The sequence below is a fragment of the Nerophis ophidion genome, linkage group LG17 (assembly GCF_033978795.1).
Source record: "Nerophis ophidion isolate RoL-2023_Sa linkage group LG17, RoL_Noph_v1.0, whole genome shotgun sequence".
In the NCBI taxonomy this organism is placed as follows: Eukaryota; Metazoa; Chordata; class Actinopteri; order Syngnathiformes; family Syngnathidae; genus Nerophis; species Nerophis ophidion.
Genome location: NC_084627.1, coordinates 7,282,191 through 7,306,579, shown reverse-complemented (window position 1 = coordinate 7,306,579; position 24,389 = coordinate 7,282,191). Strand labels below are relative to the sequence as shown.

The following is a 24,389-nucleotide window of genomic DNA, read 5'->3' as shown; positions in this document are numbered from 1 at the left end:
ATACACATCTAATTCATAAGTAGTAGTAGTAGTACTTTTAGCAGTATTATTAGTACTTCTGTCTCAAGTGCCTACAATAGCACCGTACACATCTAATCCATAAGTAGTAGTAGTAGTACTTTTAGCAGTATTATTAGTACTTCTGTCTCAAGTGCCTACAATAGCAGCGTACACATCTAATCCATAAGTAGTAGTAGTAGTACTTTTAGCAGTATTATTAGTACTTCTGTCTCAAGTGCCTACAATAGCACCATACACATCTAATCCATAAGTAGTAGTAGTAGTACTTTTAGCAGTATTATTAGTACTTCTGTCTCAAGTGCCTACAATAGCACCATACACATCTAATTCATAAGTAGTAGTAGTAGTACTTTTAGCAGTATTATTAGTACTTCTGTCTCAAGTGCCTACAATAGCAGCATACACATCTAATCCATAAGTAGTAGTAGTAGTACTTTTAGCAGTATTATTAGTACTTCTGTCTCAAGTGCCTACAATAGCACCATACACATCTGCTCCATAAGTAGTAGTAGTAGTAGTACTTTTAGCAGTATTATTAGTACTTCTGTCTCAAGTGTCTACAATAGCACCATACACATCTAATTCATAAGTAGTAGTAGTAGTACTTTTAGCAGTATTATTAGTACTTCTGTCTCAAGTGTCTACAATAGCACCATACACATCTAATCCATAAGTAGTAGTAGTAGTACTTTTAGCAGTATTATTAGTACTTCTGTCTCAAGTGTCTACAATAGCACCATACACATCTAATTCATGAGTATTATCGCTGCAGGAACAACTGAAGACAACAATGTCTCCTGATGACATCATCTTCCATGGTCACCTTTATACTGCTGTTTGGAGAGACTACAATAGCACCGTATACATCTAATCCATGAGTAGTTGTAGTTGTAGTAGTAGTAATAATAGTAGTAGTGGTGGTATTATCGCTGCAGGAACAACTGAAGACAACAATGTCTCCTGATGACATCATCTTCCATGGTCACTTTTATACAATAGCACCGTACACATCTAATCCATAAGTAGTAGTAGTAGTAGTACTTTTAGCAGTATTATTAGTACTTCTGTCTCAAGTGCCTACAATAGCACCATACACATCTAATTCATAAGTAGTATTAGTAGTACTTTTAGCAGTATTATTAGTACTTCTGTCTCAAGTGTCTACAATAGCACCATAAGCATCTAATTCATGAGTATTATCGCTGCAGGAACAACTGAAGACAACAATGTCTCCTGATGACATCATCTTCCATGGTCACCTTTATACTGCTGTTTGGAGAGACTACAATAGCACCGTAGACATCTAATCCATGAGTAGTTGTAGTTGTAGTAGTAGTAATAATAGTAGTAGTGGTGGTATTATCGCTGCAGGAACAACTGAAGACAACAATGTCTCCTGATGACATCATCTTCCATGGTCACTTTTATACAATAGCACCGTACGCATCTAATCCATAAGTAGTAGTAGTAATATTAGCATTAGTAATATTAGTAGTATTAGCAGTATTAGTATTACTATTAGTTGTATTAGTAGTACTACTACAAAATCTAACCCAATAATATTTGTAGTATTTTTATTATTATTATAACATTAATAGCCATTAATATTTAGCGTGTTAGGTTCTTTATTTGCAAGAATCTAATTTTGAAATCTACATTCCTGCAAGTATAAAGTAGATTTTTAATAAATACAGCAGATAGTTTGATGTACAAATATATATTTTAAAGTTGTTCAGAGAGTAATGTGTTTATTTAAGTCTATATTGTAGTGCCTCCTTTTTTAACGGGGAAAGATGTTCATGTTTTTTGTTTCCATGTTAGCACCAGCTTGCTTATTTCCTAGTAAAAGAACACTGCCAGTGCTTCATCATTCAGGGTTTGAAGCTAGTAAAATAATCCTAAGTGTCATTTAGCATATTCCACTGTAATTTACAGTACTGTCATTAGATCTTGTCCAAAACAGACTAGAAGCAACCATTTCAACACTTGCTTTAGTAGCATGTTTTCCGCACTACAATGCACACCTAAAAACCTCAAATTTTCTCAAAAGCTGACAGCGCGCCTCAATAATCCAGTGTGCCATACAGGTATATACGGACCAATATTGAGCCACAACAGGTCTCACAACTGTGGTAAGCAGCCACCAACTTCATTTTCCACCGTAGAAGAAGAAGCGCACAGGGGTGTCAAACTCAAATACAGAGTCGGACAAAATTTTCAACGAAACAAAGCCGCGGGCCAAGGTTGAACAAATTAACCTTTTAATAGGGACCCAAACAAGTTTTGCATTAAATATTGAACAAGCAAGGCTCATATAACTTTAGTGACCTGCAAAATCCAGTTTCAAACAATAATAATTTAAAAAATATCAATGGCATATCAAATAAAATTTAAATAAAAATGTTATGCCTTTTTTTCTATTTGCAATCTTCTGAGGTAAATATCATTTTTTTTCCACAGGCTAATAATAAATTTGAAAATAAAATAACAATAAAGAATGAACCAAACATTCAAGCCTTGAAGTAGCAAGAGAAAATGCATGAATAAAACGTTAATTATTGGTCAGTTTGCTGGAAGTTTCTCGGAAGAGTTAGTGCTGCAAAGGGTTCTGGGTATTTATTCTGTTGTGTTACGGTGCGGATGTTCACCCGAAATGTGTTGGCCATTCTTGTTTGGTGTGGGTTCACAGTGTGGCGTATATTTGTAACAGTGCTAAAGTTGTTTATACGGCCACCCTCAGTGTGACCTGTATGGCTGTTGACCAAGTATGCCTTGCATTCACTTGTGTGTGTGTAAAAGCCACAAATATTATGTGACACGCTGTTAGTATGGAGGAAAAGCGGACGTGACGACAGGTTGTAGAGAATGCTAGAGGCAGTGCCTTAAATGCAAGCCCCCAATATAGTTGTCCAGGTGGAAATCGGTAGAAATTCGGGAGAATGGTTGCCCCGGGAGATTTTCGGGAGGGGCACTGAACTTCGGGGGTCTACCGGGAAAATTAGGAGGTTTGGCAAGTATGAGTATTAGCGGTGAATGTGGTGTTACAGCGGCACCGACACTGTATAACACCGGCGGGCCAGCTCTAATGCTAAATTGATATTGCCTCAAGGGCCAACTTAAATTACACGGCGGGCCAGAGTTTGACACCCATGGTCTACGGTAAGCAGCCGCCGACTTCCATTTCCCTAAGAAGCGTGCAGTGCATGCTGGGATATGACTGCGGGAGGCGTGACGTTTCTGTGTGTTTATGTAAAGAGCCCAAAATGTCTCCTGCTAAGAGACACACTTACGACGCAGAGTTGAAACTGAAGGCGATCAGTCACACAGTAGAAGACGGGAATAGAGCAGCAGCCAGAGAATTGAACATTAACAGCAGCGACACTGACTCCTTTAATGAGGACTTGGATGTCGTATTCGCCCAACTGTTTAATTTGGACACTGAAGAAGAAGAATTTGAGGGATTGGTGGATGAGGAATAACTTAATAAAGTGATCTTTACATGTTTATTTAGTGTGTTGTGTGACATTATGGTTTGAGCAACCTTGACTTATTGATATATTATTGCTTTGCACTATTTCCAGTGTTACCATATTGGGATTGCACTAACGTTTGATTTGCCATAACAGTATCAGACTGGTTTTTACCTGTTTATTGAGCTGTTTATTCATTTTGGGAGTGAACGGAGTTGTCAGAACACTGGTTTGTAATCTATTAACAAAGTTTAACTGGCCTATCTGACTGTTTTGTTGACATTCCCTTTAGCGCAGCTCCATCTAAAGGATGCATAACTTAACCCCAGCCTCTACTGTAGCATCTATTCTATGCGCCTTATAATGTGGTGCGCCTTATATATGAACAAAGTTTTAAAATAGGCCATTTGTTAAAGGTGCGCCTTATAGTGCGGAAAATACGGAACTTTTCAGTGTTTTGTTAACTCCTGTATTATATGTTGTAGTTGAGTGCATGGCAGTCTGTCATGAACAATAAATGACTCCTTGAAGCCACTTTTTTCTATCTGTAGATCTGCCACAATAAAGTATTGCATTGGAATGAAAATACCTCAAGTGGAGGGCTAATTACAGATCCTAATTAATGACAAGAGTTGTGACGAGTCTACCTGCACCAGAGCGGCGATGGCGCTGAGCGGGCTGCCACTGCAGGCGTTCTGATGCTGCGGGAGGTTGAGGAGCACCGTGGAATCGCAAGGACCCTGACCTCCCTCCATCTCCATCTCCATCAGGCAGTATCGGTTCCTGGCGCTGTACTCCACCAGGTTGATCAACAAGCCCAGACCCTGCAGCGCACGCACACACCATCACAACGTGCACAAACGTGTGGGACTGCCATGCACTTGTAAATAATGTCAATAATTCAATGTACATACTATGATGATTAACTTGTGTGATGACTGTGTTATGCTGATAGTATATATTTGTACCATGAATTTATTAACGTGGACCCCGACTTAAACAAGTTGAAAAACTTATTGGGGTGTTACCATTTAGTGGTCAATTGTAGGGAATATGTACTGTACTGTGCAATCTACTAATAATAATATCAATCAATCAATCAATGTGTGTGTGCGCGGTGTTTACTTACCAGAACACGGATGTCAAACCTCTGCTCCTGAGGAAAGTACTGAGGAACCCGGAGAACACAGTTGAGTGCCGTCACTATCAAGTCCTCCTGCTCGCCCGTTTTGGTGCTGCCCCACTCTGCACACACGCACACAATCACTATCTGTTTGTGTGTGTGTGTGTGTGTGTGTGTGTGCTAACCATTGTCGTGTGTCAGGTTGAGCAGGACTCCAATGATGGCTCTCATGCAGTTCTCCACAGCCTTGCCGACCACCGCATGCCGACCACTGGGGTTCACTTCCCTGCTGTAACGCCTGATCATATCCTCGCAGCGCCTCAGTGCCCTGTAGGGGGCGCAATACGTCACAATCATCCACAACAATGACCCTCTTTTATTTTGTAAATGACAGGAAGTCCTAAATTACAACAGTAACACTGGACACTCGCAATGTTTGTGAACCTGCTGGACGTGCTCCACTGTTTGTAAACTCGCTTAGGGGGAAGTGTGTGTGTGTGTGTGTGTGTGTGTGTGTGTGTGTGTGTGTGTGTGTGTGTGTGTGTGTGTGTGACTTACTTTGCACAAGAGACGATGAGTGACGAGTCTTTGTAGGCAATCAAGTAGCTCTGATTCTCGGCGTTGTGCACAGTCACCTACACACAAGGTCAAGGTAAATGCTGTGGTTGGCGAGGTGCGTGGAAAAGTCGTGATTCGGAATGTATACCAAGTACCGGTGTTCTTAGGTACCTGTTCCGAATGGGTCCGTTTCAAGCGGACCGTTACAATTCTGGACTATCGGTACTTTTTTTTCTTATCCAGCTGATTGCCGTAATTAAGTCACATTTATTCAGGTGCCGCTGTGAGGCATTTAAAAAAAAAAAAAAAACGCCCCACTTTCGATTACACGGAAGTAAATACCTCATTTCACAACGTATATATATCTGCGGCTAATACAGTATATGGAAAAAATATATATATTCTAAACATTTTTGGTGGGTATGGCTTATAGACTGGAAAATACGGTATTTTATGTACTTACATTTTTATTCAACTTCATAAGAAATGCAACTGTGCCAAGGACCTCCCTGCACTGTTTTGTTGTTTATTCTTATTTACTTGTTTTTTTAATAAACATGCTTGTCGTAACTTATGGGTTATACAGCTCATGTGTGATGATCATTCATAATTTGCATACTTGTTTGCATGTTCTCCCCGTGACTGCGTGGGTTCCCTCTGGGTACTCCGGCTTCCTCCCACTTCCAAAGACATGCACCTGGGGATAGGTTGATTGGCAACACTAAATTGGCCCTAGTGTGTGAATGTGAGTGTGAATGTTGTCTGTCTATCTGTGTTGGCCCTGCGATGAGGTGGCGACTTGTCCAGGGTGTACCCCGCCTTCCGCCCGATTGTAGCTGAGATAGGCGCCAGCGCCCCCCGCGACCCCGAAAGGGAATAAGCGGTAGAAAATGGATGGATGGATGGATTTAATTGCTGATAAATTCATCTATTATTATTTACAGTAAAAAAGAGTTACAAGGGAATAGATTTCATTCATAGAGGTATTGGATATTGTTGAATATTGATTATTTGAGAAACACTGACACTGAATTGAGTTGTTTTCTACTTCACAGCCTAACAAAGGGTTAATAACTAAGATACAGCATGTTCCATAATTCATTGCGGCAAACAGGATGTTAAAAAAAGGCCGGGAGCAGGTGTGTTGTGGTTGGTGAGGTTGACCATTACCAGCCTACAGGCAAATAAATGAACGACAGATGATAACAAGATAAAAAGATCGTTTTGTATGCCCATTATTTTCTTATATAAAGTACAACTTTATTTACACATTTCCGACGTCCTGTCCAATACTTTGATGGCAATTAAACTACAATGCTCCTTGCATTTGAAGAATTCTAAATGTTGACGCCAATATGTCACTTTTACTGGAAATGAACATCAGCTCCAAATTTGGCTTAACGGGCTCCCTGGCCGCTAATAACCGGTATCGTCCTTGAAAAACCGTATGAGTGGATCTGTACATACCGTATTTCCTTGAATTGCCGCAGAGTATATAGTATGCGCCTGCCTGGAATTACTGCCGGGTCAAACTCGTTTCGCAAAATATTATTTTTATTAGCGCATGTCAAGAATTTCCGCCGGGTCAAACTCGTCACGTCACGAGTGACACTTCACCTGTCATCATTTTCAAAATGGAGGAGGCTGATTTCAATCATTTGAAATCGCATAAAGGGAAAAAGATTAAGAGCTATTCAGGAGGATTTAAGGTCCAAGCTATTGAATATGCTGAAAAGAACAGTAAGCAGCTATGTTTTATTAATATACCGTAGCTGCGTGTGTCAAATATGAGTCATTAAATGACTCCCGCCTCCTGGTGGTAGAGGGCGCTAGTGATCCTTCTTGCGACTACTCGGCTGCAGAAGAAGTGACAACAAGCAGCAAGAGTGAGCAGCATGTGTTTATTTTTTCCTCTTGCTTGCACTTTTAACATGGAGGATTACATATCTAAAATAAAACTATTTTCTTAACTGGACTTTCAATCGAAGCAGGAGGTAATAAAGGAAGATCTCCATCGAGACAGAGAGACTTTTAAAACTGAAGAAAGATAAAGAAGACTTTTATAAACAAGTTATCGATGCTTTTGATCAGAAGGAGCTGAGCATGGACTTCATTTATAAATAAAGGTAAGACCATAATAACGTTTGTTTTTTTATTAAATGTGCTTTTCATGATGGGGCGGCATAGCTCGGTTGGTAGAGTGGCCGTGCCAGCAACTTAAAGGGTCGCAGGTTCGATTCCCGCTTCTGCCATCCTAGTCACTGCCGTTGTGTCCTTGGGCAAGACACTTTACCCACCTGCTCCCGGTGCCACCCACACTGGTTTAAATGTAACTTAGATATTAGGTTTCACTATGTAAAGTGCTTTGAGTCACTAGAGAAAAGCGCTATATAAATATAATTCACTTCACTTCACTATCCTTACATCACACTCAATTTTTTTTAGCGCAGACCTAAATTTACCGCATTCCTTTGGTAAGTGCCGGAGTGAGAAGAGGTTTTAAAATAATTAGCGCATGCTTGCCTTTACCGCATGCCTTTGGTAAGTGCCGGAGTGAGAAGAGGTTTTAAAATAATTAGCGCATGCTTGCTTTTACCGCATGCCTTTGGTAAGCGCCGGAGTGAGAAGCAGTTTTAAATTAATTAGCTCCCCGGCGGCAATTCAAGGAAATAGGGTAGTACGTGAAAGGACACGTGACATGTGACACTTACACTATCTAGCACACGTAAACATCTCTCCGCTCCCCACAAGGATGAGCCCAGCTTGTCCTTGTCCTCCTCTTGGTCCAGGTTGTCCACATACTCCTTCACTGCAGAGCCAGAGTAGTTCTGTCAGAACCACACACACACTTGGACAGCTGATGTGTGACATGTAACCTTTGTCCACAATGTGGTCCAGTCCTCCCAGGAGGCGAAGCTCCTCTTTGAACCAGTCTCCTGCTCGCTTGGACGTCAAAGACAACAGCGTCTCCATGGCCAGGTGACCCGTCTACAGAAGGTTGTGTTCTGAATCGTGTTCTGCTCTCGACCTCAAACACACACACACGTACCGTGATGTTCTGCAGGTCCAGGTGCTTGTTGTGCACCGTGTCACACAGCTTCCTGATCTTCTCCTTCATCTTGCAGATCTCTCTGGCGCTCAGCTGGGAGGAGTCCGCCACGGAGCCGCTCCATTGGTCCTGGTCCATTTCCAGCAGCCGGATCATCAGGTCCAGACAGGAGCGGTCCAGGTCCATGTTCAAGCGGTCGCGGCTGAGGATGTACATGAGGGAGGCGGTGCACATGGCCAGGTTCTGCGGATGACATCACATAATCACACGTCATCCATCTTTCCTTCAAAAAGGGGGCGTGTCCAACTGGTACTTACGTGGTGCTGGGGAGCGTCAATGAGCGTTTTGAAGACCTGCGCCACCTTCCCCCTGGCCCTCAGGTGCATCCTGAAGCTGGGCATGGCACAGCGCGTGGCCAGGCCGATCACACTGCGCGCACACACAAGATGGAGTGGCACGCCAAGACGAGGGCTGTAGACAAAAGGAGGCCACGCCCCCTCCTACCTGAGACAGCGAGTGTTCAGAGGTTGTCCGCTCTTCAGCCCGGCAGCCAAATACTCAAAGTCGTCGGTGAACTCCTGGTTCTCTCCAAACTCCACCACGTCGTTGAAGTGCTTCACGTGCTGGACCACCGTGAACAGCTGCAAGCGGCGAATAGGGCGGGGTTAGCGTTGCTCTGAGCGAAAGGGGGGGCGGAGTCAGACCGGCGCAGGTACCTCCTTGTGCTCTTTGCGGCACTTAAGCGTGGTGACCGTGTCCTGGTAGGGGTCGCTGGGGACGCTGACACACTTGGTGACTTTGGGGGGAGGAGGCGGGGCCTTGAAGACGCCGTCGTCCTTCTGAACGCCCGGCGGCTCGTTACTCGGCGCCCCTGCAGAGCGTGCCGCCTGCGGTGGGGTCGATTAGTGGGACATGGGTCAGGCAGGCCAGGTTGGACAGGTATGGAAGCATTATTGTAGCATAACTATTTTCCATCTCTTTGCGTCAGTAATCCAATTCACAGGTCTGTGTAGTAATTTGTGTGTCTGTACCTCAATATGTGTGTGTGTGTGTGTAATCAGATCCGCGTGTCTGTGTAGTAATTTGTGTGTCTGTACCTCAATCTGTGTGTCTGTAGTCTGATTCACATGTCTATCTCAATATATGTCTGTGTGTGTGTGTGTGTGTGTGTGTGTGTGTGTGTGTGTGTGTGTGTGTGTGTGTGTGTGTGTGTGTGTGTGTGTGATCAGATCAGTGTGTAAGTGTACTAATTTGTGTGCATGTACTTCAAAATTGTGTGTAAGCAAATCTGTGGATGTGTGTATTAATTTGTGTGTCCGTATACCAATTTTTGTGTGTGTAATCAGATTTGCATTTTTGTGTCCTAATTTGTGTGTCTGTATCTCAATATGTGTGTGTGTGTGTACTCAGATCTGTGTGCGTGTTTACATTTTTTGTGTCAATGTACTAATTTGTGTGTCTGTATTTCAATATATGTGTGTGTGTGTAATCAGATGTGTGTGTGAAATAATTTTTGTGTCTGTACCGCAATTAGGGGGTGTGTAATCAGATCCGCGTGTTTGTTGTTAATTTGTGTCTGTAGCGCAACCGTGAGTATGTAATTAAATCTGCCGAAACATGTATTAATTTGTGTGTCCGTATAGCAATTAGTGTTTGTGTGTAATCAGATCCATGTGTGCGCGTTTTATTTTGCGTGTCGATATTTCAATTTGTGTGTGTAATCAGATCTGCATATCTGTGTTCTAATTTATATGTGTGTGTGTAGTCAGATCTGCGTGCGTGTTTACATTTTTTGTGTCCATATTTCAGTTTGAGTGTGTGTGTGTGTAATCAGATCCACGTGTTTGTGTTTTAATTTTTGTAACTGTATTTTGACGTGTGTGTGTGTGTGTATAAAACAAAATACTGTAAAACATTGCCAATTTCAATCTGTTTTTGTGTAACAATGCATGTCTAATTTGTTTGTCTGTATTTCAATCTCTCTGTGTATAATGAAATCTGCATTTGTGTGTTTTAATTTGTGTGGCTGTTATTAGATTTGTGCGTGTTTTTAAAAAATCTGTCAATTTCAAACTGTGTGTAAAAATATGTGTCTGTATTTCAATCTGTGTGCGTGTTTTAATTGGGTGTCTGTATTTCAAGCTGCGTGTGCGTGTTTTAATTTGTGTCCGTATAGCAATTTGTGTGTGTATGTAATCAGATCCGCATGTCTGTGTACTAATTTGTGTGTCTGTATGTCAATCTTTGTGTGTGTGTAATTAATTCCACGTGTGTTTTAATTTCTAGGTCAGTATTTGGATTTGTGTGTCTGCATCTCAATCCTTGTGTGCGTGTAAATTGAAATCTGCGCATGGGCGTTTTAATTTGTGTGTCCGTATTTGGATTTTTGTGCGCGTAATCAGATCTGCGTGTCCGTGTACTAATTTGTGTGTCTGTATCTCAATCTGTGTGTAATCAGATTCGCGTGTGCGTGTTTTAATTATTGTAACTATTTCAATTAATGTGTGTGTGTAAAAATAAAAAATCTGTCTATTTCCATCTATGTTTGTGTGTAAAACAATGTGTGTCTGTAATCAGTTGTGTGTGAAGCAGGGATCCTGACTTTTGCAACATTTCTGCCGTTTAAGATTTGTGTGTCCGTGCAGTGTTGTGAATGTGCAAAAATACGTGTGTGTCTGCAACTTCACATTTAGTTGACCTGCCCACTCATGTTATGTGTTGAAGCATACAAAAATGGACTTTGGATTACTCGCTGCTAGTAAACGATGTTTGAGCAATAATTTGTATTTTTGTCTTCTTCAAACAAGTCAACAGTAATGTGAGTCACTGACAGGCTTCAACACAGAATAACATGAGTGGTGAGTATAGAGGAAGGAAAGGTGACCTTGCAGACACAAACGCCTTCTTACACGTTCAGATCACTGCACGGACACACAAGTCTTACACAGCAGAAGTGTCACAAAAGTCTTGTGTAAAAAGACAACCAATCAGGGTTCCTGCTTCACACACATCTGAAAACACAAACACACACTTCACACAAACAGTACGGACAGATTTATATTTTATATATATTATTTTTGACACACAAATCTCAATACACAGACACATTATTTTTACAAAAACACATCGAAATACGGACAGATTTTTTTTTTTTTTTTACACACAAATCGAAACAAGGATCTGATTTCACAAACGCAGATTGAGATAGACACACAAATCAGAATTAACAAACACACTTTTTACAAACACTTTGAAATATGGACAAACAGATTTTTTTGCAAACACACAAATTTAAACACGGATCTGATTACACACACACACACGCAGATTGAGATAGACACACAAATCTGAATACACTAACACACACTTTTAAAAAAACATATCGAAATACGGGCAGAAAGATTTTTTTGTAAACACAAATTTAAAAACCGATCTGATTACACATAAACAGATTGATACAGACACACAAATCTGAATGCACAAACACACACACTTTTTACAAACACATCGAAATAAAGAGCAGACAGATTTTTTTTACAAACACACAAATTTAAACACGGATCTGATTACACACACACACGCAGATTGAGATAGACACACAAATCTGAATACACTAACACACACTTTTAAAAAAACATATCGAAATACGGGCAGAAAGATTTTTTTGTAAACACAAATTTAAAAACCGATCTGATTACACATAAACAGATTGATACAGACACACAAATCTGAATGCACAAACACACACACTTTTTACAAACACATCGAAATAAAGAGCAGACAGATTTTTTTTACAAACACACAAATTTAAACACGGATCTGATTGCACACACAGATTGAGATACAGACACACAAATCTCAATACAAACACACATTTTTTACAAACACTCATCGAAACATGGACAGACACACACACACACACGGATTAAGATACAGACACACACGAGTACACTGACACATGAATCAGATTACAGACACACAGATCGAGATAAGCATTTGCAAATGGTTTTGTTACAACAAAACTTCCATATACAGGAAGTTAAAAATTCATAATTTTGAACAAAGAAGAAAAAATATTGAAGTCTTACGGGGGCCGACTGTGAGTGGGACGACGAGCAGGACGGGTGGGGCTCCTCTTCGCTCGCCAAAGCCCAGTGTCGGGCGTTGTACACCGCTTTGGTGGGAGACTAACACACACAAACAAGAAAATGAGCCAACTGAAGCACCCATCAAAGCCCACTCCAGCATCCAGTGCCAAGCTTTCATACTTGGCTGCTCTCTCTCTGTTTGTGCCAAACCTGCGCTTGCTGACTGTCGGCTATTCATCATAAAAACAAAGGAGGGGCTGATGGCGCCGCAGGGTTAATAAACAGGAGACAAAAAGCAAAGTTTGAGCTGGAACATCACCGTGCTGCATTCAAGTGTCCCACAGGGACATGGAGCCCCCATCCCGGCAGAATGCAGAAACACATTGTCTCACTTGTTTCCATGGCGATAAGAAAGAGGCTGACGTGAAAGTCCTCACAGCAGCATACACCACACATGGCTCATCCTAACATTGATATCACAGTGCAAACTACACATCAACCCACATGCTTTTTCAGGCACAATACTGATACTGATTTTTCATAGTCAAGGAGGCTGATAAGCGATATTTGGCGGTGATATTCATTGGCACTAAAATGTATTTAAAGATGAATATTATATGTCAGTATGGACAAGGCTTTAAGTCAGGCCTGGGCAATTATTTTGACTCGGGGGGCCAAATTTAGAGAAAAAAAATGTGTCTGGGGGCCGGTATATCTATTTTTAGGAACACTAATACAGTGGTTCTCAAATAGGGGTACGCATACCCCTGGGGGTACTTGAAGGTATGCCAAGGGGTACGTGAGATTTATTAAACATATTCTAAAACAATCAACAATTCAAAAATCCTTTGTATAGTTATTGAATAATACTTCAACAAAAATGCAATATTCAGTGTTGACAGCTAGATTTTTTGTGGACATGTTCCATAAATATTGATGTTAAAGATTTCTTTTTTTGTGAAGAAATGTTTAGAAGTAAGTTGATGAATCCAGATGGATCTCTATTACAATCCCCAAAGAGGGCACTTTAAGTTGATGATTACTTCTATGTGGAGAAATCTTTATTTATACTTGAATCACTTGTTTATTTCTTAACAAGTTTTTAGGTATTTGTATATCTTTTTTTCCAAATAGTTCAAGAAAGACCACTACAAATGAGCAATATTTTGCACTGTTATACAATTTAATAAATCATAAACTGATGCCTGGGGAATCTGTGGTGGACTCTCCTATTTCTGGGGCTGAGGTTGCTGAGGTAGTTAAAAAGCTCCTCGGTGGCAAGGCCCCAGGGGTGGATGAGATCCGCCCGGAGTTCCTTAAGACTCTGGATGCTGTGGGGCTGTCTTGGTTGACAAGACTCTGCAGCATCGCGTGGACATCGGGGGCGGTACCTCTGGATTGGCAGACCGGGGTGGTGGTCCCTCTCTTTAAGAAGGGGGACCGGAGGGTGTGTTCCAACTATCGTGGGATCACACTCCTCAGCCTTCCCGGTAAGGTTTATTCAGGTGTACTGGAGAGGAGGCTACGCCGGATAGTTGAACCTCGGATTCAGGAGGAACAGTGTGGTTTTCGTCCTGGTCGTGGAACTGTGGACCAGCTCCATACTCTCGGCAGGGTTCTTGAGGGTGCATGGGAGTTTGCCCAACCAGTCTACATGTGCTTTGTGGATTTGGAGAAGGCATTCGACTGTGTCCCTCGGGAAGTCCTGTGGGGAGTGCTCAGAGAGTATGGGGTATCGGACTGTCTTATTATGGCAGTCCGATCCCTGTACGATCAGTGTCAGAGCTTGGTCCGCATTTCTGGCAGTAAGTCGGACACGTTTCCAGTGAGGGTTGGACTCCGCCAAGGTTGCCCTTTGTCACCGATTCTGTTCATAACTTTTATGGACAGAATTTCTAGGCGCAGTCAAGGCATTGAGGGGTTCCGGTTTGGTGGCCGCGGGATTAGGTCTCTGCTTTTTGCAGACGATGTGGTCCTGTTGGCTTCATCTGGCCGGGATCTTCAGCTCTCACTGGATCGGTTCGCAGCCGAGTGTGAAGCGGCCGGAATGAGAATCAGCACCTCCAAATCAGAGTCCATGGTTCTCTCCCGGAAAAGGGTGGAGTGCCATCTCCGGGTTGGGGAGGAGACCCTGCCCCAAGTGGAGGAGTTCAAGTACCTAGGAGTCTTGTTCACGAGTGGGGGAAGAGTGGATCGTGAGATCGACAGGCGGATTGGTGCGGCGTCTTCAGTAATGCGGACGTTGTACCGATCTGTTGTGGTGAAGAAGGAGCTGAGCCGGAAGGCAAAGCTCTCAATTTACCGGTCGATCTACGTTCCCATCCTCACCTATGGTCATGAGCTTTGGGTCATGACCGAAAGGATAAGATCACGGGTACAAGCGGCCGAAATGAGTTTCCTCCGCCGTGTGGCGGGGCTCTCCCTTAGAGATAGGGTGAGAAGCTCTGTCATCCGGGAGGAACTCAAAGTAAAGCCGCTGCTCCTTCACATCGAGAGGAGCCAGATGAGGTGGTTCGGGCATCTGGTCAGGATGCCACCCGAACGCCTCCCGAGGGAGGTGTTTAGGGCACGTCCAACCGGTAGGAGGCCACGGGGAAGACCCAGGACACGTTGGGAAGACTATGTCTCCCGGCTGGCCTGGGAACGCCTCGGGATCCCCCAGGAAGAGCTAGAAGAAGTGGCTGGGGAGAGGGAAGTCTGGGCTTCCCTGCTTAGGCTGCTGCCCCCGCGACCCGACCTCGGATAAGCGGAAGAAGATGGATGGATGGATGGATGGATGGATGACATAGTGCTGTATTTTACTTCTTTATCTCTTTTTTTCAACCAAAAATGCTTTGCTCTGATTAGGGGGTACTTGAATTAAAAAAATGTTCACAGGGGGTCCATCACTGAAAAAAGGTTGAGAACCACTGCACTAATACAAAACCCCACAATAATGTCTGATTGAAAGCTAAAAACGTTATACCAGACCACCTTAAAAACAGAATTGAATTAAAACATTGTTAACTGAATGAGACACCCAGAATGTATAAGAAAATAAAGAATGTGAGATTTACAATATTAACTATGAAGGGTAAAACACTGAACATTGACGACATATGAACATCACACCCTCTCTCCATCCACATAGTTTACAATCAAGCAAAACAACAAAAATGCAACAAACAGCCAAATATGACTGTGAAGTGTAATAAATAAACACATACAATCTGATATATGTGATATATAACTAAGCTTTACAACTTTGTTGTAAAAATCTCCTTCCGCGTCTGTCCCTGACACCCACATTTCACACTTTGTGGAAACGCTCCCCACCCACACTGCTTGGTGCCTCATCTGAGCTGCTGTCACTTACATTACCATGGTAACTAATTAGATGACCATAATAACTAGTATATCAAACACAACCATTGAAATACTTTGTATAGTTCAAGACTTACAGTCATTTGAAAACATCTTAAAGATATAAAACAATTTTGGGAATGTCCGGCGGGCCAGATTGAAAAGTTTTAATGGGCCCCATGTGGCCCCGGGCCTTAATTTGCCCAGCTCTGCTTTAAGTTGTTTTTTTTTACATTATTTTTTAGTAAAGGTGGGACCAGTAGTGTGACATAATGTTTGGTGTTGTATGGCTCCAATTTAACGCCGGCATTTGCCACGACCATCCTTGTGATTTGCAGTATTGTCCTAAAAATGTACCAACATTTACAGCAACAACACGCCATGACCGCCCTTGACTCTTCACTTGTTAATGGAGCAGGGACGGAACCATAAACAGTAGATAGACAGCGGTAAAATTCCAGACAGTAACACCTTTAAAAATTGTATTTACAGAAAAGCCGTCATTTAGTAACGCATTTTAGGCAACTGCTTACCGTATTTCCTTGAATTGCCGCCGGGGCGCTAATTAACTCAAATCCTCTTTTCACTCCAGCGCATGTGGTAAAGGCAAGCATGCGCTAATTATTTTAAAACCTCTTCTCACTCCGGCACTTACCAAATGCATGCGGTAAATTTTGGCCTGCGCTTAAAAATTTGACTGTGATGTAAGGATACCATCATGAAAATCACATTTAATAAAAAAACGTTATTATGGTCTTACTTTTACTTACAAAAAAAGTCCATGCGCATCTCCTTCTGATCAAAAGCATCGATAACTTGTTTATAGAAGTCTTCCTTATCTTTCTTCGGTTTTAAAAGTCTCTGTCTCGATGGAGATCTTCCTTTATTTTCTCCTGCTTCGATTGAAAGTCCAGTTTAGAAAACTGTTTTATTTTAACAAACACACGCTGCTCACTCTTGCTGGTCCAGTTCATGGTCGGTAGGTGTGTAGCCATAGCACGCTCTCATTTGAGTTGCTCCTGACGAGCTAACTGATAGCAGACCGCTGCTATCAGTTAGCTTGGCTCCTCACTTGTAGTGCGGGCGACGACAGAATTATCCTCTGACAACTCCCCCTCCCGTTCTGCTCTGTGGGTGATCTATTTATCCCACCGCTGACACCATGAAGTGTTATTGTTTAAATAAAACGCTGGGTATTTATGACTGGAACATGCTTTATTTCAACCTGGTTGTTTACATAGCCAGCATAAGAGTAGTGGTGTTACATCCTAAAAGGTCCGTCGTGCACCCCCCGCATCATATCCGTTCCCAGCACATATCACGACACTTGTTGTCACTTCTTCTTCAGCCGAGTAGTCGCAAGAAGGATCACTAGCGCCCTCTACCACCAGGAGGCGGGAGTCATTTAATGACTGATATTTGACACACGCAGCTACGGTATATTAATAAAACATAGCTGCTTACTGTTCTTTTTAGCATATTCAATAGCTTGGACCTTAAATCCTACTGAATAGCTCTTAATCTTCTTCCCTTTATACGATTTCAAATTATTGAAATCAGCCTCCTCCATTTTGAAAATGATGACAGGGGAAGTGTCACTCGTGACGTGACGAGTTTGACCCGCCGGTAATATTAAGCATGCACTAATTATTTTGGGAAACCAGTTTGATCCGGCAGTAATTCAAGGCAGGCGCATACTATATACCTGGCGGCAATTCAAGGAAATACGGTACTTCCTGAATACTGAAGCGCCAAAGATTCTGCGCATGAGCACTTGGGCCGTTCGGCTGGGGAAACATGGCGGCGACTCCATGGACTTGTTTTTTTAAATGATCCCTCTGAGCTAACGGAGCAGATGGCTTCGTTTCTACGGCTTCTACTTCCGTGGAGTCTCGGTGTGCGATTAAGAGCACAAGAGAACAATATTTGATGTTGCAGTTTCATTTTGAACGTGCAGCTGGCGTCCTTCTGTAAGCTGCTGGGACAGAGTTAGTATGCTTGTTGTCACAACTTGTTTATAAAGTCTGTCGTTTGTTTAGTGGGATGTTCACTCCTTTATTTAACTGCTAACTTGGTTAGTGTTCCAAGACCATCAATATTAGCTCAAATGTTTTGTCGTCTCATCGAACTGAACGCTGGCTGAGTTGTCCGGAAGGCACAAAGATTGTGTGTTAGAAGTGTGAGGTATCACTCCTGTTTATTTTTGTTGGCCAAACTGTTGCACAGAAGTACATGGTTGTTGTTGAAGAACAAAGCTTGTTTATTTGACTTTATCCAAATATCCAAACTGCTTTGTGTTTTATATTGATATAAAAAAGTAAACGCCATGTTTTTACATTATTTGTGTTTATTTCACGTCACAAAGTATTGGATCTGTCCTGATATATGTACATGTACACACACTAGTACATTTACATAACTGAATGTAAAACTAGAGATAAATGCATCATGTAATGAATCTGACACGCAAATAATACTATTGAACAAAAACACAAATATTTGTCTTTAAAGGCCTACTGAAAGCCACTACTACCGACCATGCAGTCTGATAGTTTATATATCAATGATGAAATATTAACATTGCAACACTTGCCAATATGGCCGGGTTAGTTTACTATTTCGCGCTGAACTATCGTGCTGAAATGTCTCGGTATGATGACACGTGCGCGTGACGTCACGGATTGTAGAGGACATTTTGTTCCAGCTATTAAGTCGTCTGTTTTCATCACGAAAATTCCACAGTATTCTGGACATCTGTGTTGCTGAATCTTTTGCAATTTGTTCAATGAACAATGGAGACATCAAAGAAGAAAGCTGTAGGTGGGAAGCGGTGTATTGCGGCCGGCTTTAGCAACACAAACACAGCTGGTGTTTCATTGTTTATATTCCCGAAAGATGACAGTCAAGCTTTACTATGGACCAGAGATGTCAAGCGAACACGGTTGGATTGGACCACACACACAAAGTACAGTGTATTATGCAGCGATCATTTCGAAAGATCGTGTTTCGAAGAGGGTCCCTTACGAAGGGCAGAGATGGGCATCGCCACCACCCGTCGACTGGTGCGGGGCCGACCTTCAGGTTGTACAGGTACGACCGTATAATCTCACTAAAACACTAGTAACACAATAAGCAGATAAGGGATTTTCCAGAATTATCCTAGTAAATGTATCTAATAACATCTGAATCGCTCCCACTGCCCTCTAAATATATAGATCCATAATGTAGAGCATTTCTATTAAATATTACAAATGACATGATGGCGTCGCATTCACAACCCAACACTGTTTTACTAAACAGTGAATAATCATGATTAATGGTCATGATTTCAATATTGATAAAAATCATCTTAATTATTATTTTGTCCATAATCGTGCAGTCCTAGGTATAATAATTGACCTCATATATGTACACTATATTTATCTATATGGACAAAAAGTGCAGTTACGTCTTATATCCAACTCTGTCACGTTATTTGATTGATCATGAGACTGGTGGCGCTGATTTAATGAGCCAACGCTCCGATGTTGCAAACGGATTATTGCTGAGTGACTGTTTCTCTGTAGTTGCCAAAACAAACAAAAGGAACTGAGAAGAGGCCAGGAAAGGACAAAAATGTATTTCCTGGCATAAAAGTAAAAGTTTTGACAGGTAAGCAGAAAAGACAGTGTAGGCAAAGTGGTTCTCAACCTTTTTTTAGTGATGTACCCCCTGTGAACATGTTTTTAATTCAAGTACCCCCTAATCAGAGCAAAGCATTTTTGGTTGAAAAAAAGAGATAAAGAAGTAAAATACAGCACTATGTCATCAGTTTATGATTTATTACATTGTATAACAGTGCAAAATATTGCTCATTTGTAGTGGTCTTTCTTGAACTATTTGGAACAAAATATATAAAAATAACTAAAAACTTGTTGATAAATAAACAAGTGATTCAATTGTAAATGCATATTTCTCCACATAGAAGTAATCATCAACTTAAAGTGCCCTCTTTGGGGATTGTAATAGAGATCCATCTGGATTCATCAACTTACTTATAAACATTTCTTCACAAAAAAAAGACATCTTTAACATCAATATTTATGGAACATGTCCACAAAAATGAATATTGCATTGTTGCATTTCTTTTCACAGTTTATGAACTTACATTCATATTTTGTAGAAGTATTATTCAATAAATATATTTATAAAAGATTTTTGAATTGTTGCTATTTTTAGAATATTTTTTTTAAAATCTCACGTACCCCTTGGCATACCTTCAAGTACCCCCATTTGAGAACCACTGGTGTAGGCGACCAGCACTGCAGGAGGGAGAAAATACTTTTTTCATGTGAATGCTGTGGTGACCTTGATGATAACATGAGTCACACCAATTATATTTATTTATGAAAAGTAATAAAATACATATTGATACTGGTACCAGTTTGTTGGTATAGGGACAAATCTATTTAGTATGTGCACCTGGAGAGTGCTTTTGGCATTTCGCTTGTTAGCTCGTATCGCTACTGAACCGGTAATTGCAGAGAGAAGGTTCTAGAAATTAATCTAATCTAATAATACTTTTTTTTGCAAATGTTGATCCATCTAGCTAGCAGTTGGCGGGACGTGTGTCAAAAAAAGATATTTTCATCAATTACCGTATTTTTCGGTATATAGAACGCGGTGCGTAACATAAACCACACAAACTACATTTTAGAGAAAAATAAATCCTGTATATTAGCTGCAACAAAATATAGGCCGCATATACATCAGAAATACTTTATAATATAATAATTAATAATATTTGTTGGGATATGATTATATCCCAACGTATTATATATATACACACGTATACACACATGTATATATATATATATATATATATACACACACGTATACACACATGTATATATATATATATATATATATACACACACACACACAAATACATATACACACACACATATATACATATATATATATATATATATGTATATATATACCCAGAAATTATATATATATATACATACATATATCCATATATATATATATATATATACCCACACATTATATATATATATACCCACACATTATATATATATATATATTTATATATATATATATATACACACACACACATACCTATATACATATATATATACACATGCATACATACACACACACATACATATATATATACACATGCATACATACACACACACACACACACATCTATACATATATAACATACATACATGTGTGTATTTTTCCATGTATGGTCACTCCTAACATCCTATATGAGAAACTCGGCTGCCATGTTTGCTTGACCACACGGCTAATTATACTGGTACCTCAACTTAAGAGTGTTTAAAGATAAGAGCTGTCTGTGGGCTACATGTTATGCTTTAAATTGCAAGCACATGCGTGATCTACAACACTGGTGGGCGTAGCGCATGTCACCCCGCAAAACACCCGGTCGTACGTGTGAGCAGCAGTTCACAGCAACAGATGGACACCACTTTGTTTTTCCAAGCGTGGTGGTGCAGAAAGTGAGCGTGGTGGTGCAGAAAGTGAGCGTGGAGGACAGTGCTGACAAGAAGAAGGGGATGCTATTCATGGAATTAAAGAAAGAAATCATCAAAAAGATGAAAGAGAGTGTGTAGCTGGCTAACAGCTGGTCTACCCCATACTGGAGCACAATGAGTCCATAACACCAGCCTAGGATATTTAAATTATCTCTAAACATTTATCCAGGAAAATATGGAGAAGCTGCTGGAGGGACATAACACAGAAGTCCACTCACCAGGGAAAATATGACTTTATAAAACTTCTGTACTTGCTTGTAGTACATCTAAATGTGATGTTACATGTGGAAATTGTACTGTAGAGGAGGAGCACTATTTCAATTGACTTCCATTCATTTCAATGGAAGACCTTCACTTGAGATGTTTTCGGTTAAGTACTACTGTACAAGTCTCACCTTCTTGAGTGCACTGAAGATCCTGCGGTGGGTGTCCTGGTTCTTGTCGCAGGGTTTGTCCTGAGGAGGTCTGACGGGACCAGCAGCCACCACCATGAGGTCGTCCTGAGAGAAGCTCAGGACATCTGCAGACATGGAGGTGCGTTTACATCCTGACATGCTTCTGACATGTTCCTTGGCGCTCACCTGTCCTGCTGTCCTGCTTCTGATGGTTGGCTTTGCTGCGCTTGGCGGGCGGTCTCTCCCGCCCGTCGCAGTCGGCGGTGAGCGGAGAGTCGTGCGACTCCTCCACGGCGACCAGCAGCGACTCCATGGCCTTCTTCACCTTCCTCCTGGCTTTGGGCCGGCATTCGTCGTCGCTGTTGGCGGCCCCGTCGCCGTCGCTCATGTCGTCGAAACCAAAGTACTGGATTTTGTAATGGGACGAGCCGTCCGAGGCGTCGTCTTCCTGATGGGTGTCCGCGTCTTCGAAGCCAAACATGTCCACGTTACATGTCTTCTTTGGTCTGGACTGGATCTGGCTAAAAGTGCAGAGACAAGTACATGGCGGCCTGCGTTATTCCAGAACCATGACTCTCAAACGCCATCGAAGAAGTCTGTAATGTTACAGTAGCCAAACACATGGAACATGCTCCGCCTTGTTGATGAATACTTTGGCCTACTACGCTACTGGAGAGCCAAGTGTTTTCTGAGAACCAATGTTGGAGAACACAGACATAACAGGCCTGCAATCAATCTTCCCTGTCATCATTTTCAAAATGGAGGAGGCTGATTTCAATCATTTGAAATCGCATAAAGGGAAGAAGATTAAGAGCTATTCAGTAAGATTTAAGGTCCAAACTATTGAATATGCTAAAAAGAACAGTAAGCAGCTATGTTTTATTAATATACCGTAGCTGCGTGTGTCAAATATGAGTCAGTAAATGGCTCCTGCCTCCTTATCGATGCTTTTGATCAGAAGGAGCTGCGCATGGACTTCATTTATAAGTAAAGGTAAGACCATAATAACCTTTTTTTTTTATTAAATGTGATTTTCATGATGGTATCCTTACATCACAATCAAATTTATAAGCGCAGGCCCAAATGTGCCGCATGCCTTTGGTAAGTGCCGGAGTGAGAAGAGGTTTTAAATTAATTAGTGTCCCAGCGGCAATTCAAGGAAATAGGGTATTACATTATCCAAAGACATGCACCTGGGGATAGGCCCCTCCCACCTCCAAAGACATGCACCTGGGGATAGGTTGATTGGCAACACTAAATGGTCCCTAGTGTGTGAATGTTGTCTGTCTGTGTTGGCCCTGTGATGAGGTGGCGACTTGTCCAGGGTGTACCCCGCCTTTCACCCAAATGCAGCTGAGATAGGCTCCAGCACCCCTCGCGACCCCAAATGGGACAAGCGGTATAGAATGGATGGATGGATGGATATATTATTGGGCACTTGTCTATATGCTGCTGCATCTTAGTGGCATTTTTGACGTAGCTTTTTGCACACTTTCTGCAAATGTACACAGCCTTTCCGCCTAGATTGGTTGGGGTGAAATGTCAGGTGTTTGTATTTATTTATTCTTGTAAAACACTAGTGCAATGCCACACACACATATATATACATATATATATATATATATATATATATATATATATATATATATATAGTCAGCTAAACAATTAGAGTAGTCTTTAAAAATATGTTACTGATGGACAAATGAATAGAAATAGGCCAGATGAATAAATGAAGAGTCAATCAGCATGTTAAATCCAACTATACGCTACATTCTTGTATGACAACAGAATGGCTAGCAGAACAGAAGGCAGAGGAAACTACACCTTTTGATATTTGCTATTTAAACTTCAGAGATCACAAAAAAGGTCAGCTAATGTTGTTAGCATAAATGAATGGGATTTAACATTGAGAAAATTAGCATCACAGCTAATGGAGAAATATTTTGGGTTGATTATGAGATTGTGGTGGTACATAAAGCTAGCTAGCAAGAGATATTGGCCCCAACATCATTGAACAAGTACAGGAACAGCTGGCTAGCTGGAGTGGAAGTCTGCTGGAGTAGTCCACAGTCATACAGTAACAAGCAATTACACCTCTATTACACTTCAATACCATACATCGAATATATTTACACCAGCAATATCATCATAAGTTCCGAAAAATTCCAGGAAATCCGTTCTTTCCAACACTTTTATCACCCTCTTTTCTGTCGACTACTCCTCCCACATTTTTTAACCCACTTCAACCGTTTCACCGTCCAAACATTCCTCTTAATCAGGACAAAAAAATGTCCCATTTATAAGAATGGGACATTTATTTAAGTTCCACAAATCCCACATTTTTTATCTGATTCCAACCGTTCCAACTTCAAAATATTCAGCCTGTTCGGGAATTGTGTGCTCCCTTTCAACAATTATAAAAAAAAAAACTTAACTGCACCAATTTTATCAAGAGGAGTGGTTGAAAATGGAAGCAGAAGCTTGTGGACGGCTACCAAAAGCGCCTTAATGCAGTGAAACTTGCCAAGGGACATGTAAGCAAATATTAACATTGCTGTATGTATACTTTTGACCCAGCACATTTTCTCACATTTTCAGTAGAGCCATAATAAAATCATAAAAGAAGCAAACTTCATGAATGTTTTTTGTGAGCAAAAAGTATGTGCTCAAATCACTACGTCACAAAAAAATAAGAGTTGTAGAAATGATGTGTTTGTATTTGTATATATATATATATATATATATATATATATATACACACACACACACACACACACAC

At 41.1% G+C, this 24,389-nt stretch overlaps 1 protein-coding gene across 1 annotated transcript in view; it reads right to left on the bottom strand.

Annotated features, from left to right (window-relative positions):
- LOC133535932 (wings apart-like protein homolog) overlaps positions 1-24,389 on the bottom strand; it is a 39,116-nt gene that overhangs the window by 3,117 nt on the left and 11,610 nt on the right. The window contains exons 4-16 of the mRNA XM_061875998.1: positions 21,797-22,131; positions 21,611-21,735; positions 12,310-12,408; positions 8,938-9,108; positions 8,726-8,862; positions 8,539-8,650; positions 8,222-8,464; positions 8,049-8,160; positions 7,884-7,981; positions 5,173-5,249; positions 4,800-4,942; positions 4,621-4,736; positions 4,139-4,315 (exon numbers count right to left, since the gene is read on the bottom strand). Of these exons, the coding sequence (XP_061731982.1) occupies positions 4,139-4,315; positions 4,621-4,736; positions 4,800-4,942; positions 5,173-5,249; positions 7,884-7,981; positions 8,049-8,160; positions 8,222-8,464; positions 8,539-8,650; positions 8,726-8,862; positions 8,938-9,108; positions 12,310-12,408; positions 21,611-21,735; positions 21,797-22,131 (1,945 nt within the window). The remainder of the gene's footprint in view (positions 1-4,138; positions 4,316-4,620; positions 4,737-4,799; positions 4,943-5,172; positions 5,250-7,883; positions 7,982-8,048; positions 8,161-8,221; positions 8,465-8,538; positions 8,651-8,725; positions 8,863-8,937; positions 9,109-12,309; positions 12,409-21,610; positions 21,736-21,796; positions 22,132-24,389) is intronic.